This window comes from Bison bison, unplaced genomic scaffold, assembly GCF_000754665.1.
Source record: "Bison bison bison isolate TAMUID 2011002044 unplaced genomic scaffold, Bison_UMD1.0 scf7180017864313, whole genome shotgun sequence".
NCBI lineage: Eukaryota > Metazoa > Chordata > Mammalia > Artiodactyla > Bovidae > Bison > Bison bison.
In genome coordinates this window covers 2,049,365-2,050,568 of record NW_011494885.1, presented here as the reverse complement: position 1 = coordinate 2,050,568, position 1,204 = coordinate 2,049,365, and the positions used below count along the sequence as shown (strand labels likewise).

At 57.6% G+C, this 1,204-nt stretch overlaps 1 protein-coding gene across 1 annotated transcript in view; it reads left to right on the top strand.

The window, feature by feature from the left end:
• The window catches only part of EXOC3L2 (exocyst complex component 3-like 2), a 14,634-nt gene that overhangs the window by 8,626 nt on the left and 4,804 nt on the right, over positions 1-1,204 (top strand). The window contains exons 8-9 of the mRNA XM_010852592.1: positions 42-197; positions 971-1,092. Of these exons, the coding sequence (XP_010850894.1) occupies positions 42-197; positions 971-1,092 (278 nt within the window). The remainder of the gene's footprint in view (positions 1-41; positions 198-970; positions 1,093-1,204) is intronic.

The following is a 1,204-nucleotide window of genomic DNA, read 5'->3' as shown; positions in this document are numbered from 1 at the left end:
ATCGACGGCTCACACCCCCTCGCGGCTTCCCCGGTCCCCAGGCGCTGGTGGCCGAGCTGCACCGGCGGGCGCTCGTCGAGTACGTGCGGCCCCTGTTCCGCGGGCGCCTGCGCTGTGGCTCCGCGCGGACCCGCAGCCGCGTGGCCGGAAGGCTCCGGGAGGACGCCGCGCAGCTGGAGAGGCTGTTCCGACGGCTGGTCAGTGCGGTCAGAGGGCGGGGGGGCTCCAAAACCAGGAAAACCGGGAATCTGGGGACTCGATAGCCCGGGGCGGGGGCTTAGAATGAGACCCTCACCCAACTTGTACCCAACTGTAACACTCTGATCTCTGCTCTCTAGAGGCGGGTAAAAAGTGGGCTTTCTCCCGGCGGCGAGAGCTCAGTCTGGGCTCAAATGAGAAAAAATGGTTCCTATGCGTTGTTGTGGCGATTCGATCAGTCAAAGGGGCTTAGGACCTGGAATCCTGAACTCTAGCTATTATTACGAGCACAGAGAGTCGCTAAATGCAACAGAAACTCAGAACTTGAGCGCTCCCAAATCCAAGCATTTAAAATCAGCAAATCTTATTTGTACCCAGTTATAATCATCAAGACCGGAAGAGTCTCACTCAGACTATCCCGGGAGTTTCTAACCTAGAGTCCTTGGAATTTTCTTGTTAATTTGTGGGGAGATAACTGTAGATTCACATGTGTTTATAAGAAAGAGCGCGGAGAGAGATCTCTGGCATGCTTTGTCCAGTTTCCCCAGTGGTAACATTTTGTCCCTGAGCCCCAAATTATCTACAAACAGTAGATTATATTACGGATTTTCCTTCAAATTTCCAAAGTTTCCAGATAATCTCTGACTACAGCCCGCCCTCTGCCTGGTTTTACCTACGAGAAAACGGCGGGGCCTCGGGAGAGGGTGGTTTCAAGGGGGTAAGCGTTGACTGGGGGCGAGGGTGTGAGCCCGGGGTCCTCTCTTAACTGCAGGAGTCCCAGGCCTCGTGGCTGGACGCCGTGGTGCCCCGTTTGGCCGAAGTTCTCCGCCTGGAAGATACGCCGAGCATCCAGATGGAGGTGGGGGTGCTGGTGCGGGACTACCCGGACATCAGGTGAGATCCCCACCCCCCACGGCCGCCCGGTCCCTTTCTGCCGCCGGCAGGGCCGAGGTCTCCCGCGAGCCCTGGCATATCCGTCCGTGCGTTTCCTGCCTCCTGGGCGAGG